The sequence below is a fragment of the Humulus lupulus genome, chromosome 3, assembly GCF_963169125.1.
Source record: "Humulus lupulus chromosome 3, drHumLupu1.1, whole genome shotgun sequence".
In the NCBI taxonomy this organism is placed as follows: Eukaryota; Viridiplantae; Streptophyta; class Magnoliopsida; order Rosales; family Cannabaceae; genus Humulus; species Humulus lupulus.
This window is the reverse complement of record NC_084795.1, coordinates 65,735,894-65,753,238: the sequence shown is the minus strand read 5'-3', so window position 1 is coordinate 65,753,238 and position 17,345 is coordinate 65,735,894. Positions and strand designations below refer to the sequence as shown.

The window sequence follows — 17,345 nt, the reverse complement described above, 5'->3', positions numbered from 1 at the left end:
GTCGAGCTCCTACTCCCTATGAACGAAGCTGCTACGCCCCGGGTGATGGCCATCCTGACAATAAACTTAAGCTCGCGGCCTGGAGTCGCGACCATATGAAGGCCGGGGCTCTACTGCCCTTGAAGTCCTATTTTAAGGACTTTCTGGATTTTGTTGGGCTCGCGCCCTTCCAACTCCAGACCAATTCATACAGGGTCTTGTTAGCCCTAAGGTCGTTGTACCACGAATTGAAGTGGGAAGGACCTTCGCCAAGAGAGATCCTGTATCTCTTTTGTCTGAAAAGCAACCCCTCCGGAGCTCGGGGAGGAGATGGCTTCTATTACTTGTCGAGCTATCCCAAGGAGAAGAAGATCTTTGAGGACATGCCCAACCATCCCCACAACTTCAAGCTAGCCTTCTTCTGGACAAATGGCTTGGCTCCTTCGAAATTCTATTCATTCCAGCGAATTCGTAAGTATATAATGTAATGCCCTGGTTACCCCAGAACAATTACGGTGAACGGTGAACCGGAAATTTGACCCATTGCCTGAGTCCTTTGGTTAAAAACGTGTTCTAAGTGTTATTAACAGGTTAAGGTGAAAACCAATAAAAAGGGAAGGATATATTTTATTGATACATAAAAATGTTCATGGGCCCACAAGAACATTTACAAGTTATTTACAACTCAAAAAGGTCATTACTGTTCCCAAAATTTCAAACCCTGCCGACCTAAGCAGCAAAAATAGGGTAAACCCCCTAGTTCCTCTGAGAACTCCTTGGCCGTGGCGGTCAAGCGGCCGCATATGTACACATCACCACCTAAGCTCTCCACTCAAGGCTGAGTGAGCTTTTCTTTCCCTTTACCTGCACCACATAGCACCCACGAGCCAAATCCCAGCAAGAAAACATAGCATTATATGTAAACATCATCAAATGATTATCATTATAATCACACAGAGCTCATAGCTTTCAAACAGATGAGTGAATATCACTTGAGGTTCTGGTAAACCATACTGAGTGACTGACAAGCAAGTCACTAATTCAAATGGAAGAGTGGCTGCTGGGTAAGCCACTAGCCTTCAAGCGCTTATAATATTCATCGAACTTGAGGTCAGTCCGGCATTAATGCTCTTTGAGTCATTCAATGCAGAAAGTTGATTAGATATAATCTTTATTGTCTTACGTTGAACATGCTAAAGCCATCTTGACTAATGAGTCAGCGCTATTTGACCAGTGCCCAGTACCACTGCCGAACCTGACTAATGAGTCACAGCTTCACAGTTGATACTAGCACCTTTGCCAAATCTGACTAATGAGTCAGTACCATGCACAAGTGAGCAACATTTGCTAAGTATTCCATAATCAATTCATGTCCACATTTATACAACCAACATGCTTCATGAACAACCACGCATGTCACATTTGGGGTGCAGTTTTCTTACCTCTAGTTCGAGCTAGAATGAATAAAAGAACGACCCTTGAGAACGATCAACCTTTTGGTCCTTTAGCGGTTACCTGGTCATAACCAACTATGGGATTCCATCAATAAAATGAATAACAAAGGGTTCCCAAACCAAAACCTAGCCTCCGAGACATCAAACACTACTAAACCGGGTAGTAGGATCGACCCCGAGGCCTAAGGCTTGAATCCTCGAGCCAAAAAGCCATTTCTGGTCAAAAAGCCACTAAGGGCCGCAGCCTGCCCCTCAAACAGAGGTGCCTAACTTCAGCATCCTTCAAGGGTCGCGGCCCTCCCTGGCCATGCCGCGGCCCAACCTCCAATTCAGCCAAAACCCCTGTTTTTCTTCCCTTGCGTTTTCTCTGGGAACCAACCTTTCAAACCAAGCTTAAACACCACTCAAACCTCCAATACAAATCCTAAACTTGATCTATATCACCCCCTTAGCAAAACCCAAGATAAACCCCTACCAAAACTTCCATCAATTCCAACAATCCACCACAAAAACACAAGCTGAAAACTAACACCAAAACAGAGTATACCAGTAAACTAATGGCTAGAAACTTACCTCAAACTCAGGTTGTGATGCTCTTCAATGGTGGAACACTCTCCCAAACTCCCAAGGTCTATTTCCCAAGCTTGAATCCTCAACAAGATCACCAAAAATCACAAAGAAAATAGAAGAAGGAGAAGGTACGGGAAGCTCAAGAACTTGCTCTGTTTTTTCTCATCAACTTACTGCTGAACTCAGTTTATATCTATCCTAGGGGTAAAAAGACCATTATATCCCTAGGTCATTTAAGGGTTTCTAAAGGCTCCCAAGGGCATATTTGTCCTTTCCAACCTATCTCGTTAATCATAATTAATGCTCTCCAATTCCCGCTATTCTCAATAATCCCAAACACCAATAATTCACATCCTGTTACCCTTTAATTCCCGGTAACACTCTAATCATCAAAATCACCCCGAGACTCACCCCGAGCCCCAAGCTTAAGCCTGTTATGACCAAACCGATAATTTATATTTAAAGATCGTCTCATGCCGAATGGCTCGAACAAACCCACATTATAATGTGGTCTCAACATATATCACCGATATGCATACAAATATACAATTTACCCCCAACGGGCCAAATTACCATCACACCCCTGTAATTAGAAATATGGACTCACATGAATGCATTTCACATCATATTGTAATATAATCCACATATACATGCATTTTATCAATTAATGGCATAATTAAACAAGTATGGCCCTCCCGGCCTACTATTCCCGTCACTAAACCATAACGGAGAATTCGGGGCATTACATATAACCTCCTTTCTTTTCATGCTCGATTATTATTCAGGCTCGAACTAATTGGAATGTATTCGATTCTCCAGCCAACTATCACCGTCCCACCCCCACGAACACAATGAGGGAGCACAAGGAGGCTTTGCTCCAGATACCATACGGTAGGCGTTCTTTATCCTATCTTCTCCACGAAGATAAACTTCGAGCTTGCAGCCTTCTGGAGCAGGATCAATCGACGGATGACGCCACCTACCAAAAATACACCATGTGGGAGCATGTACCACTCCCTACTGACAAACTTCCTCTAAGGCAGAGGTCAATGAGCTCGAGGGCTTGATCCCCAGCCCGTCATCGCAGGAGCCCGTGCTTGAGAAATGATACGAACGACGACTCTTCGAGCTCGAGTGATAGAGGTAAAATCATTCTCAGCTCGGCCTTGTGGTCCCCTTCCCTGCTTCAATATAAACCCGACACCCTGATCCTAGGGATAATTTCCATGTATGGTCTTGGGTAGATGATAGGGTTCATAGGTTCGATAGTTGGCTAAGGATATACAAAACTATGTACAGTTTAAATGAAGTTTGGGATGGGGTAAAATAAATCCATATGCTTATAAATTAAGAATGGTTGAAATTCATATTTAACACATGAAACAGAACAAAGCTCCCTATATACTTATAGACATAAAATTGGGAGCTCAAAAAAAAATGAAGATAGTGCTAGACTGTTTCCCATAATTAATTATCACTCTCATTGTCCATCCAATCTTAGAAGATCACTTCAAAGAAAGCTCTTACTATGCAGCTGTCCTGTCCTTCTTATCAATCAAACACAATCCAAACAATTTGAAGACCCATTTTACAAAAACAGGTTTCCTAAAACTCCATCAATAACAAAGCTCAATCATTTTTCGATATAGAGAATGCTAACGAGTACCACATTTCTAAACTTTCCACTAAATATGCACGTGTTTACATGAGATTCCTAATGATAGTGAAGAAGAGTAGAGAACTAGTAAAGTGAGTTGGTTTTGACACAACTCCTGATTTTGACAATTTGCTCCATCAATGCACATATATCAATAGCTTTTACTAATTTTTTAAAATTTCTAATCTCATAAAAACTACTTTCATAATACACAACATCATCATGATAATCAAGATAATATTCATATAGTAAACACAATAGCTTCGTCAAACAGATTTAGGAAATAAATAGTATCGAGAGAGAAGAGTATCGCAGACCTTGTTTCTTGATTGATTTCAAGAGATGCAGGTCGCCAGAGCTTCAAGTATTTGCTGCAGAAGTGATTAGATGTTCACGAATTTCATAGATGTGGCCAGATTTCTAGAGATGAGGCTCGCGAATTCACTTAATTGCTACAGAGATGATCATAGTTTCATGAATTCGCTTGCCGCAAGGGTGATTGGAGATTCACGATTTCTGGAGATAGGTTCATGAATCTCGAGATGTGTTTGTGGGAGTAATTGGAATAGTAATTCTTAATGTACCCCTGCTATTTATAATTTTTAATTGAAAAGATCTTGATTAGTATTGATCCAGAATCATAACAAAGATAAATTAAGTATACTTTCAGAAATATTCTCCAATACATCTATCCATAAATAATTGAATAAGTAGAATACCTGTAAACAATACTAAATTAATCTGATATGTATCATCAACTTCATCTACCTAGTGTGTAACGAAAAATACAAATTAGACGAATGGAGAAACATATGAAATCACATGTCTGAAACTATTATTGTCTTATAATTACCTCTTTATTTATCTCAACTTCACTAAGCTCTAATGTCCTTGCTGACAGGTAGTACTAGAGGTGTGCAAAAATTATACAATCCAATTAGAACCGATCGATCCAATTATAATCAACCGCCAAAAATTGAATATCTAATTATGATTGCATCAGATCAAATTTTAAAGATCCAAATTGTATCGGATCAATAGTTAAATGATAAATAAAAAAATCCAATGAAACCAACCGATCCAATTGTGTATATATTTAAAAAAATATAATTATTTATTTATTTAGGATTATGCTTATAATTTATGTTGTATTTGTATGATGTTGTATCATTTTGAATAAATTAGTCTTTCTATTTATAATATTATTAATTATTTGAACAAATTAAGCTAAATAAATGCTCAAAATATTAGATGGATCCAATCCGATCAAATACATAAGCAAGAGGACACATCCAATAGATAATTGGATCGGTTGAGATAAGTTAATTGAATTGAATCGGTTGGAAAAATCCAACATCCAATGGATAATTAGATTAGATCAATAGTCCTAAAAACATTGGATTACATCCAATGAACACCCCTAAGTTATACTATACATTTCAAGTTATAGATTTAAACTCACAGATTTCGTTTGGTTCAAAGGCGATAAATTTAAAGCCACTGATTTTTCAAATTAGCAACAAGCCAACAACAAAGCGATACTCCCTCACACTACGCTCAAATTCATATATGAATTTACATAAAAATTAAATAAAATCAGATCCAATAAAAATTAAAAGTAAAAATGAAGCCAATACAATACAATAAATCACTCACACTACACTGCTATATTGTTGTGTTTTGAGCTTGCTTCGAAGGTTTGCGGGACTGCAAAAGGCATTGTTGCACAATGCCACATGAGACTGGGCCGTTGGAGGGCGCTAGGGCTACATGACGGCGTGCTATTGATTTGCAAAGTGCAAAGCTAAGGTGCTTTTGGGGGGACGAGGGTTGGTGGCGGCAAGGAAATGAATTAGAGTTTTTGTTTTAACATAATATGTATTATATTATCGTACTATTAATAAAATTATATATTTTTTTAACTAAAAACTATTCATACAACTTTTAAATTGAAATTCTAGTATTAACGGTTCTTTTATCATTTTTTCCAGTTAGAATTAACAACAAAAGCAACAAAAAGCTAACATTGGATTAATACTTAAAAGTTAGAGTGTTCATTTGCTCACGGTTTCAGATGAATAAAACAACAACAGTCAAAATTTGAAATTTACAACAATATCAGAGTATCCTTTGATAATATTAAAAAAAAAAAATTGGTTCAACAAATCAAACTGACTGCTCTGCGACAATTCCTGTATTTTTTATTTTTTTTTGTTCTTATTTAGACTAATCATATATTTTCTTAAAAGTCACTTGATTTATCATAAAATTATAAGGCATTATGTATTCATATAAAAAATTGAAGAATATAGAAGGGATTGTGATGCCTTAAACCCAAATAATTACAACTAATTCTACTTCTATCGACCAAAACCTTCGACAAAATTATTGTTGAAACATAAACTAAATCTTCAAAAACTTCAAAACTAAACGCTGAACACAAAAAACCAAAACAATTGAACTAAACAAACCCAATAAAAGAAATAAACTTCTACTTTACAACCTCAAATCCAAATTATACCCAAGAATCTTTAATAAATAGTTGAAAACAAATCGAAACAAAAAAAATCAAACTTTTGCCACACTATAGAACAACCACACTTCGAAAGAAGACAATGAAAAGCACACATACCCAACTCAACGTGAAAAGACAAATTGCAGCGGTGAGGCAAGGCGACCACTCACGACCAAGAAAATTTGAGACAACGAGAAGACGAAATAGAAGAGAGAGATACATAAGACGACATCTTGTGTTTGAATAACTGGGCATCATCGCTCTGGTTCTAATCACTATACAATAATTGGGCCTCACTGGAAGATCTAATCAGCCCTTGGCAACAAAATTTCAAATAAAAAAAATATACAATTGGCCCATGCAGGTCTCGAACCTGCGACCTTCGCGTTATTAGCACGACGCTCTAACCAACTGAGCTAATAGGCCACTATGATTTTGACAGCTATCATACTATATATTTAATAGATTTTGTGTCAGCTAGGTAAATTTTAAAGAATTTTTTTTCCCTTTCCGAATACGACATTATTTTTTAGTACGTACAGATATAACTATACTTGAATTGGTTTCTGTATTTTGTGGTCATAACCACTGGTTCAAATTTTAAGTCTGAAACTATTCATGGATTCGTCTAACAGCGAAGCTTCCTCCTCTGTGGGGGCTAATTTCGGAGACGTTAACATTTATATTAATTATAAGTAAAATTATGGTTTATCATTCCAATAGATTGTATAGTTCATCGTTTAAGACTTCTTTAATTCTTCTTATCTGTATTTTTTATTTTATTTTGTCACAACCTTAGTTAAACCAAATATTTGTGTAGTTTTCCATGTTAATGAGATTATTATGGTCACCAAAACCAAATACAACACATTATATGATAATAATTAAAAATCATATTAAGTTGAGTTGGCATTGTCAGTCAATTGTTTCTTAAATTAATAAGAAGGTTCTATCCCGTGAATGTTTCTATAATTTTTCTTCTTAATAAACAAAACTTAAATTAATCATGTTCTTAGTTGCGTTTCTATTGCGTGTGTGTTGTGAATTAAAGAAAGAGTTAGATATCTATAAACATATGTCTATTGCGTGTGTGTTATGAATTAAAGAAAGAGTTAGATATCTATAAACATATTATATATATCCTAGATTGAAGTAATGTATAATGCGTGCAATTAGTTTTAAAATTGTAAATATTATCTAGAATTTTAATAAAATTGTTACATTGTTTTTTTAATATATATATAATAGAATAAATTATAATTCTATAGTATATATAAATTTTTATATCAATAATCTCTACATATATAACATCTAAATACAATGTTGATATAAATATATATTTACATGACTACATGATATATATATATATATAAAATACAATAATATTTAAAAAAAAATTAATAATAGAAATAAAATAAGAATAGAATAAGTTATAATGTAGGCAGTAGTATATATGCATAAACTATTTTTGGTTTATAATATATCTTGCAATGTCTTTTGGTGAATTTGATGAAGAAAAAGAGCTCAAATCACTTGATAAAAAAATAAACTATCACACAAATCTATAAGATAACAAAATAATATGTATGCATTTATAATTTTTAAATAAATATGATTTAATTATTTAAATTATCATAAATATTTTTAAAATATCTTATTTCAGTTAATTAATTAATTTATGTTTGCTTAAGTTTATGTTTGTTATATTTTTTGAATTTGGTAGTGACAACAAAACATTATATATTATATGTTTAATATAACATATAATATTAAGTTTAATTAAATTTTATTTAAGTTACAAAATATATAGTTGTATAATTTTTAAATAATTATCATGATATTTTAATTTGTTTAATTATATTTAAATTTAAGTCATGTTTACAATCTATTATTACATATAAGAATATTCTGTTAAAATTAACAGAAAAAAATAAAAATACAGTTAAAATAAAAATTTATGTTATCCACATATTTTTTATATTGAAGAAATTTACAGTGTATAGATACTCATGAGCATATAAATTATAATACACGCAAATATTTTCATATATTAATTATGCATAATTTAGTGTACACACGCATGAGATAAGCCTTGAAAATTTCAAAAACCATCCCAGTAAATAAATCATTAATTATCCACTAACTCAAATTAGGTTGATGACCTCTTCATTTTTTGTTTTGTTTATTAAGGGTGGAATAAAGTTCAATACAAGTTGAAATGTTCAAAGAATTAATAAATGCAAGTCTCCCAAGGAAATGACTTACAAAAACTAATCAAGTTGTTTACAGTAATAGAACCTTGAAAATCAATTAATTAAAACTCATTAAGTTTTTTTTTCTTTTTCTTTTTCTTTTTCTTTTGTTGGTATAATTTGTTTAAATTGTGTGAGCATTATTATTAATAAAAATATTCCACTGTTTGTCTGCCATTTTCTTGTGAATCAGTTATTTTGTGTGTTTTTTCCTCTCTTTGTTTTAGACTTCTAGTATGAATTTACCATTTGGTTCTTTAGTTTTTTTTTCTCAAGTGTCACTTAATATATAAATAGTAAAAAATTTATCTTTTATCACAGATTTTTATATTTTATGCCACATGCATTTTAATATTCTTCTTATTTTACCGCTAAATTTTTATTTTGGTATGAATTTGTTCTATTTTTAACTTTTTATACAGTATTACCTAAATAAGAATACATTAATCTTTACCAACATTGAAAAATTTAACGGGTAAGTTTAGATATTTCCAAATTATGTCATTTTATTTATTCTTTTGGATCTATAGAAATGGACGAAAGTTTGTTTAATATTATTAATTTATTTTTTCATGTAAGTTTATGAAAGTATATTTTGATTGAATTATACAATACATGTTTTTTTTAAAATGGGTGTGGGTATGAAATTACAGTGGTTTACTGGTATGTATTATGAAAAATTATGAACATTAAAATCAGCCGTTTATATGAACAAGTTGACCAATTATCTTTACGATTAATTTTTTTTTTTTTTTAAAACCTAAATGCTGTTTTTTGAAAACAAATATGAATATTTGACGTTGTTTTAAAAAAATAATTTTTAAAAATAAAGTTACAAAAAAATAAAAAATTTTGAGAACAAAATAAAATTATTATTAGTATTTCTCAAAAAAAATTATCACGTAACCTTTTTAATTATTATTATTATCTGACATCACTTTCTCTCATTAATTTATCTTGCTTTATTTCTTTCTCCTGACTTTCTTTAATATTATTTTCTCTCTCATTATTTTTAATCTCTTTATTTTTTCTCTCATCATTTCCTATATACTCATTTTCTATCTCTTCATCTTTTCCATCTCTCCATTTTTTTCTCTTATTTTTTTGCATCAATTTCTTTTTTCTCCATTTTTCTTCTTCAAAATTTATTTCCTTACTTTCTCTTTTCTTATTTTTTATCATTTTTTATTTTATATTACTTTATCTCATTATTTATTACAAACTCTTCAAAAAAATTCTCCTTATTAATTTTTTATTTAAGATTTTTTTAAAATAAAACTAAAAAATAGTTTTTAAAAAATATTAACTAAACTCATGTTGTTTTTTGAAAATTACAAAAATTATTTTCTGTTATCATTCTTTTAAATAAAAAATAGAAAATAGTGCCAGACAAACCATGTACTTCTGCTCATAAAGAGAAGATCTCGAATTTAAATACTTTCTCTCTAAAAAAAATAGTAAGGAGACATATAAAATTAGGAATATTTTTTATAATTTTTTGAGGGAAAAGAATAAAGAATGTTATTAATCAACAAAGGAAAAAAAAATACAAAGCTTGAACATTTTTATATTAATTATAATAAATTATTACGAGGATGGGATATTTTTAGAATTTATGAATATTTAGTTGACACTTAGACTAGTTATTTTTTTTTTATAAATAAAAAACAGAAGCATCAACATTATTGAATTAGCTTCTTTAGGAGGATAACATAAGATCTTTGGGTTAAATTTCCTTTTGAAAATGTAGATAGAATTTTCAGGTGTGAACATTAATTCCTTTAAGAGTGGCATTCATGTCTGTGTGCCATGCCATTTGTTTTATGAACCAATCAATAATTGTCAAACTTGATTTTTTTGGGACCCGAAATAATAAACATATGAGGCTTATGAGATAATCTCGTTTTTGACCATTTATGCCAAAGAAACTCCGCTTTTCCTTTGATCTTCTCTGGGGGTATTTTGGTCCAAAACGTCCCTTTATCCAACAAATTAAGAAAGTTGATTTCTTGTGAAGGCGCCTTCGAAAGCGAAGTTGTGAAGGCGTTCGAAAGCGAAGTTGTGAAGACGCAATCGGAAGGAAGGAACTCCCTTCGACTCATCGAAGGGCTCACTTTTCTTCTTCCATTATTGGGAACACCGACGACCCTTTTTCCTCTGTTATACTCTTTCGCCAAATTGCACCAATTTAGTCTGTGTATTCATATACTTACATACATACATATAAATAGAAAGTTTATCTTTTTCTTTGAAGCTGCCTACTCTGAAAATGTTGGGTCAGAGGAGAGTGATGACATGGAGGCGGGTGGGCAAGTCTCTGCACGCTTTGGCAGCCCATGGTTTACTCTTCACTTTCACAATTTTACTCGTCCTCAAGCTCCACCGGGCCGTTCGATATCCATGGTGGTTCGTATTTGCATCTGTTTATTATTATTGTCAACTTTTTTTGTTCTTTCCTGGGAACTGTTTGTTTCCGGGAAATTTAAAGGGATTAGGAGAAAAGTATTGATTTTTTAGATAATGATTAGAAAATAGAAGCATTAAGATTTATATTCAATAAAGAAAGGTGCCCAATCCGTCAATTTGAAGGCTGGATTAATCTGAATTGCCCTGTTTATTAAGATAGTAAACTTATGGGCTCTGCTTAATTGTGTCCTTAAGTTGCTATTGTTAGCATCATTCTTGCTTACATTGACCTTGTTAAGGGTAACTGTGCTTTAAATAAGTTTCACGGCTGGCTCAAAACACTAACAACTATATAAATAAATAACTTATACCTTAATTCTTTCATAGGTTTTAGTGTAGTTGTAGATTTCCCATAAATAATTTTTTTTTTAAAAAAAAAAGAAAGAAGAAGAAACTGTTTTCTGAATAAAACTTACAAAATCTAATGACTTATTAAGGTTTTATGCATGCTCATTCAAAAATAAATAATGAATTATGAAAGAAGCACTCCAATAAAGTCTGTGTTGTATTATTTTTACTAGCAAACGTATGGAAATTTGTTTGCTATTTGTTTTAAATTATGAACAGCTGCAATGTGATATAGATTTTCCCTATTCTAGTATAATTTGAGGTTTGCAGATTTCTTTGCTTGTGTGCTGTGTCTTTTATACTGGCCTATGATATTGTGAGTGCTACTTTTATTCTAAGTTGGTATGTAATTTTTTCTGTGGTCATTACTCTGCAGGGTAGTATTTTCCCCTCTGTGGCTTTTCCATGTAGTTGTTGCACGAGCTAGGTTCTCCTTACCAGCCCCATCTCTGCCTCGTGATCGCCATGTATGATAGTGATCTTAGAAATAGTACTGTCTTTCATATATGAGAATATATATTCGAAATAAAAGCTTCTTATTGTAGTGACACACTAACACATTATACACCTAACTAATACAATTTGCTCTCGTGTTCAGTGGGCACCTTATCATGCTGTCTTGGCAACTCCACTGCTTGTGGCTTTTGAACTTCTTCTTTGTATCTATCTTCAAAACGATTATGGTATGAGGAATGCATTTCTACTCAAAATAATTATTAGATAGTTTAGGAATCCTTTCCCCCCCTTTGTATACTACATGTTTGTGTGTGTGTGTGTGTGTTTCTTCTTCATAAAGCCACATTTTATGGGTGTCAAGCAGTTGTCTTCTCCGGTTCGTGACTTGCCTTTCTAAGAGAGTTACTCGAAAGCTGTATTATGTCTTCAAATTCTCATACATTAGACAATATGTTGATGATCATGGTATTGTGTTCATGTTAATGTGATTTAGAATGTTTTGGCCTTATTCCTTCTTGTTTCATGGCAAAATTTAATTTGCTGCAGTTGTCACATTGAAGATTGTCTTTCTGCCCCTGCTAGCTTTTGAAATAGCGACTTTGGTTGATAATATCAGGTATCTATTTGTCTCTCTCTGCCTTTTCACCTTTAACTTCACTTTTGGGTTGACCTATTCAGTACAGTAACGAGAAGCATTGATTTTAATTATTAAATGGATATATGTTTTCTGCAATGGTAATCGGATAAACTCTACAAAACCAATAAATACGTTACTTTCTTTGTAGTTTACAAAATTCATTTAACCTTCAGTATCACACTGTCAGCTTTAGTAACGATTAATGAATGTTTCTTTTTTGTAGAATGTGTAGAGCTCTAATGCCTGGAGACGAAGAAAATATGAGTGACGATGTGATATGGGAGACCCTTCCTGTAAGTTTGCACTCATAGATTATCAGCTAAAGAGTATTTTTGGAAATATTGTTTTTAATGCTATTATAATTATCTTGAATTTATCATTTTTCACCCAACTGTTTAATTTATTGATCATAGCGACACCTTTATAATCAATTCATGCTGTTCATTAGCTTCTATATGACTATAATTTCTAATAATATTTGGCTTGCACTGCATATGCTGAAATTCCTGAAGAAATTCAGAATTTATACTATCAGAGGCAGAGCACCAATTTTTCTTTAGTGAATGGGTGTATTGGGAATCTTTCTTTAATCTTTTTACAAAATCATGGTATTTATGGGATTCAGTGCTATATTATTTTAAATGATATGCAATATATGCAAATGAGCGACACTATATCTGGCATTGCGAATTCCCAAAATGATATCGGGACGAAATTTTAAAAGTAAAATTCATGAAACTAAGAGGATAGAACCAAAAAGAGGAAAACTTTGGATATGTGAACTCTTATTTCTTCTTCTTTAATTATTTTACACTTGATAACTTTTATTTTGTAGAATATGTATATTTTTAGCTGCTTGAGTCAGGTTTAGGCCTGGTATTATTTATTAACCTTGGTGTTTCAGAGACATGTTATTTTTATCAATTTCATATCAACTTTAATATAATAGTCATGATTTATGCTCCTACTCACGTATGTTATTTGCTTTTACCACTCATAAATAATTTTATACATATTTTTCTTTATTCTAATTTTTCAGTTAATTAATTATGAATCTTTATTACTAGCACTTCTGGGTTTCAATATCTATGGTGTTCTTCATTGCTGCGACAATATTCACTCTTCTGAAGATATGTGGTGAGTTTTATTCTATTCTTGACTGAAATACTCTGCAGTTTCTATATTTCTCAATGTGGATGCACCTTGCGATTTAGTTTTGTTTTATCACAATCTTATAGTTCAGTCTGTGTACAATTTTTATTTACTATATTGACAATGGTGATATACTGGTTTCATTTTGTGGTTTGGAATGAATACCTAACCAGAATTGGCCTTTTAGTCATTTCTGTAGTTAGTATGCATTAATAGTTGAACTAAAGCGCATTGTGTATTTTAAGACTAAATTGCTTTATAATGTCAATGTCATGTAGGTGATGTAGCTGCTTTAGGCTGGTGGGACTTATTTATTAACTTCGGGTAAAAATATTTCTCCCCTAAATAATTTGTGGCAACTATGTCCACCCTCTCCCTTTCCCCTCACCTGTGAAAATAATCCATGTTTGTTGTTTCATAGAATTGCAGAGGGATTTGCTTTTCTTGTTTGCACTAAGTGGTATAATCCAGCAATACATAGGCATTCTCAAATCAGAGAAGCCTCTTCATCTTCATCTTCGTCTTCTTCTTCAACTTCAGTTATCAGATATCTTGACTGGAACAGAGGTTTAGTAATTTCTTCAGACGAAAACCAGCACCAGAGTGGGATATGTGATTTGCAGGATATTGGCGGACATATTATGAAAATTCCTGTGATTGTTTTCCAGATCCTGCTTTTTATGTACTTAGAGGTACTTAAGATAATATGAGAAGTGTATGTTTTGGCTATTTCTTGAATTTTTTTTAGTTATCTTCATTTCTAGCACATTTCAGGGAACACCATCAGGCGCTAGGCATCTCTCAGTTCCTGCAGTGTTTTCTCCTCTTCTTTTACTGCAAGGAGCTGGGGTTTTATTTGCTACATACAGATTTGTGGAGAAAATTGTTATTCTAGTTCATATTGGTGATTTTGGAAGATATAGTGGATCTAGAAGATATTTTTCCATAGCATCAAAAGTCCAAGATTTTTTTGGGTTCTTGCATCGCGGTTCAAGGTGTCAATTTATGTTTCTGAGAGTTTTAAGTTTGAATGATTGGTTATCTTTCTTATCTAACACAGATACCAATTACTACATTAGTTCTTCAAAGTGTATGTTCATTTTGACAACAGATTGCTGGGTTGGTGGTCAATTGATGAAGGAAGTCGAGAGGAACAGGCTAGAATATACAGTGCGGGGAATTCAGGGTTTGTGTTTCTATAATATTTTCTAGTGCCTTGAACTTAAAGTAGTGAATACAATTGTACCTAAGTATGCATGGTTTCTTCTTACCTGCTGCTCAGTTATTTGAACCATTTTTGAGGTCTTTTAAATTATAATCATATTTTCCAAGTTCCTAGCACCTTAAATGGTTGTATAGACACTGCAATGTTGCAAGTCTTCTCTTTCTGCCAGGTAGAGATGCTTGACCTGCAACTCTGCCTTGCCAATTAAAAACCAATTAGAGCAGGCAATAGAAACACATCATCCATATAAAATAGAATAAAACTGATGAGGAAGGATGCGGACTTGAAGTATAAAGTTTATCTATACATATATATACACACACACAGTTGTTTCGATATATGTTATATTACTCCAAGTTCAATTCTGATGGCTATTGTACTATAGTAGTTAAAATGGTGATTTTATTGTCTTGTTGATTTCGGCAACATATCAAATAACTGTTGTCTGCTGTGGTTGATCGATGTTTGCATTTTTGTTTTCATTTCTTGTATCTATGAGCTTTTTAGGTGCAAGCATAGTTTCTGCAATCATTTATTTGTTATGGTTCACGTTTCTTGGATAATCCCATGTGCATCAATAAAAAGTAAAGTATTGCAAATTAAATAAAAGCTATGAATAAATATTAATTTTGTTTATTTCCTTTTGATTCAGCTATAACACTTTCTCATCTGATGTTGTGAAGAAGATGCCTAAATCAGATCTTGTTGATGAGGTGAACTATTGTTTTTCTACTATTAGGCTGCCATGGTATCTCTTAATTGCATTCTTTCTCCCTAATGCAACATCCTTTTCATTATGAAGTTAAATAATACAATGAACTGAGTTCTATAGGATTTCCAGTTGCTTCATTTGTTCCATTCTTCTTTGCGCAGATTTGGAGATTACAAGCTGCACTAAGTGAGCAAACAGAAGTTACAAAATTGAGTCAACAGGAGTTTGAAAGACTTCAGAATGTAATTTTCATTTCTTGCAAATTTATTCCAATTATGCAAAGTTTCAATGTTTTCTTGAAAGTTATTATTATCACTATTCACCGCTGCAAGAAGACAAACATGTTGTCTTTCACTGGTAGAAGGAATTTGTCCAGATTATTTCATTTTTTCTTCGGTGTTATCATAAGAATAGATTAAATGGTTTTCAAGTGTTAAAGAAGTTCTAGTTCTTGTATCAGTATTAATGAGTCTCTTCTGCTGACATGTTTGATCTGATTGAAATGAAACTCAGGAAAAGATCCTTTGTAGAATATGTTTTGAAGACCAGATTGACATTGTCTTGCTTCCTTGTAGACATCACATTCTTTGTAGGTAAGTGATCAATCCTATGGAGCTTCATTGCTATTTTTTGTCCTTTCTTTATTATCTTACATGAAAAATGTTCATTTGGGTAAACATATTTATTGAAAACTCATTCTTCTATTCAACTAAATTAAGATTACCTTTACCGTTCTTCGAACCATTCAAATGTGATTGAAAAGAAAATGTACTTAATAGAAATTTATTCTCCATATTGCCTTGCTTATTTCCAGAAAATCTTTAACACTTGATGTGTAGCTTAGTTCACTCGTGTGTTTGCTTTGATGCTTCTCAGAACATGCTGTGAGAAGTGTAAAAAATGCCCCATCTGCCGTGTCATTATTGAGGAGCGATTGACTGTATATGATGTGTAGCTTAGAAGTTGTGACACTAGGTGAGCAATAGATATTTCTTTTTGAATTATATGTCAACTGTTTGTGATTTTAGTTGAAGCAAGCACTCGTAGGGTTGGCAAATACAATGTCATAGTCATAATTCATTGATCATCTGATAGTGTTGAAAGAATTGTAAATATCATTCAATGAACTGCAATCACAGTACTGTTGATTTGAAGTCTGTTCTATAGCACTATATACCAACAGGCTATATACGCTTTACTCAAAAATTTGTCTGACCTTTTTTTTTTGTCGTTTACTTACATATACATATATGTTTGAGATTTTTATAATTATATACAATAATATAATATGTTGGATATCGGAAATTCACGGTTTTTTATTTTTTTAATGTTAAATTTAACGGAATATTCTTACATTTAACAGAATATTCTTATATTTAATTGTAGTTTGTATACACTTAAATAAAATAAAAAAATTAATTAAATAAATTAAAATATGATATTTTTGAGATATTTTACAATGATAATTATTTTAAAATAATACATTATTGAACAAATTAAAATAAGATATTTTACCATAATAATTATTTCAAAATAACAAAATCATACGTTTTATAACTTAAATAAAATTTAATTAAACTTAAACTTACTCTTTATAATAATATCATATTATACATATAATATAATCTACTATGAATTAGTAATAAATTGATTTTTTTTTAAATCTAGCAAGAAATTTAAATTTAAAATCTACGTATAATATTTAATATTATATTAAATATATAATATATAATTTTTTGTTGTAACTCTCAAATTCAAAAACTAGAACAAACATAAACTTAAACAAAAATAAATAAATTATGTATTTAAATAAGATATTTATTGAAAATTTATATGATATTAATATAAATTAATAAGAATAATTAATAAGTTTTATAAATAAAACTAAATAAACGTGTATATTGCATATTATTTATATCTAG

General features: G+C 31.9%; 1 protein-coding gene and 1 non-coding gene across 3 annotated transcripts; one reads left to right on the top strand and one right to left on the bottom strand.

The window, feature by feature from the left end:
• Positions 1–6,527: 6,527 nt before the first annotated feature.
• On the bottom strand, positions 6,528–6,601 carry TRNAI-AAU (transfer RNA isoleucine (anticodon AAU)). Its single transcript has one exon. It is a non-coding gene; the product is annotated as a tRNA-Ile (tRNA).
• A 3,778-nt stretch (positions 6,602–10,379) lies between these two features.
• Positions 10,380–16,649, top strand: LOC133822779 (uncharacterized). Of its 2 annotated transcripts, XM_062255221.1 has the most exons (14): positions 10,385–10,833; positions 11,618–11,708; positions 11,840–11,924; positions 12,244–12,313; positions 12,558–12,627; positions 13,402–13,471; positions 13,765–13,810; positions 13,908–14,178; positions 14,261–14,481; positions 14,598–14,672; positions 15,364–15,424; positions 15,585–15,665; positions 15,937–16,016; positions 16,300–16,649. In XM_062255221.1, the coding sequence occupies exons 1-14, from the start codon at positions 10,697–10,699 to the stop codon at positions 16,376–16,378; spliced, it is 1,437 nt and encodes a 478-aa protein (XP_062111205.1). In that variant the 5' UTR covers positions 10,385–10,696; the 3' UTR covers positions 16,379–16,649. The 2 variants fall into 2 exon arrangements, with proteins under 2 accessions (XP_062111206.1, XP_062111205.1); XM_062255222.1 differs by lacking the exons at positions 11,618–11,708; positions 11,840–11,924 and having other exon boundaries at positions 10,380–10,833.
• The last annotated feature ends 696 nt before the right edge of the window (positions 16,650–17,345 follow it).